This window comes from Eimeria mitis, genomic scaffold (genome assembly GCF_000499745.2).
Source record: "Eimeria mitis Houghton genomic scaffold, Emh_scaff946, whole genome shotgun sequence".
Classification (NCBI taxonomy): Eukaryota; Apicomplexa; class Conoidasida; order Eucoccidiorida; family Eimeriidae; genus Eimeria; species Eimeria mitis.
Genome location: NW_013576985.1, coordinates 7,653 through 8,637, shown reverse-complemented (window position 1 = coordinate 8,637; position 985 = coordinate 7,653). Strand labels below are relative to the sequence as shown.

Below are 985 nucleotides of genomic sequence, written 5' to 3'. Positions count from 1 at the left end.
ATATATATATATATATATATATATATATATATATATATATATATATATAGATTAGGGTTTAGGGTTTAGGTATTTGTGCTGCTGTTTGTAGGAGGCCTAGGGTTTAGGGTTTAGGGTTTAGGGTTTAGGGTTTAGGGTTTGTAGCTGACATTGAATGTAAGAACAACTCTGTTTGTGTCTCTGATGAAAGCTAGCGTGTGCTCCTGCAGCTGTCTCCTGCATCTGCTGTCTGCTGCAGGGCAGCAGCGTGCTGCGGGCTGCTGCAGCAGCAAGCAGCACCAAGCAGCAACAGCAGCATGGAGAGTAGCAGCAGCAAGATTCAATCCCCCAGCAGCAGCAGCAGCACCACCACCACCAGCACCACTACTACTACTACCACTACCACCAGCAGCAGCAGCAGCAGCAGCAGCAGCAGCAGCAGTACCAGGTGCTAGCTGCGTATACACCCCATCGCCTGCAGCACACTGCTGCACCCCGCAGCTCCATGTACACCCGAAAGGCAAAACCCTCAACCCTCCATCAAACCCTCGCAGCAGCAAACGGAAACACAAACTGCTTCTCTCTCTTCTTGCTGCTGCTGCTGTTGCTGCTGCTCCTGCTGCTGCTGCTGCTGCAGCACCTGCTGCAGCACCAGCTGCTGCTGCCGTTGCTGCTGTTGCTGCTGCATTGCTTGCTTCGGCAGATTCGTCTGCTGCTGCATCCGCTACTGTTGTAGCACCTGCTGCATATGCTGCAGCAGCAGCAGCGGCTGCTGCTGCTGCTGCACCACCTGCTGCTGCTGCTGCTGCTGCTGCTGCTGCTGGGGATCCCAGTGCAGCAGCAAAAGGCTGCTGGCAGCAGCCGCCCCCTTCTTGCTGTTCCTCCCCATCTAGCAGCATTTGCAGCTGTGTTGCAGCAGCACCGCTGCCGCGCGTCCCTGCTGCAGCAGCAGCAGCAGCTGCTGCTGCTGCTGCTGCTGTTGTCGTCGGTGCTGCGGTTAGAGAAG

The 985-nt window shown here is 55.1% G+C and overlaps 1 protein-coding gene across 1 annotated transcript in view; it reads right to left on the bottom strand.

The window, feature by feature from the left end:
* The window catches only part of EMH_0025860 (1-phosphatidylinositol-4-phosphate 5-kinase, putative), a gene marked incomplete at both ends in the record, with an annotated part of 5,279 nt that overhangs the window by 2,424 nt on the left and 1,870 nt on the right, over window positions 1–985 (bottom strand). The window contains 1 exon segment of the mRNA XM_013502530.1: window positions 554–985. Within this exon segment, the coding sequence (XP_013357984.1) occupies window positions 554–985 (432 nt within the window).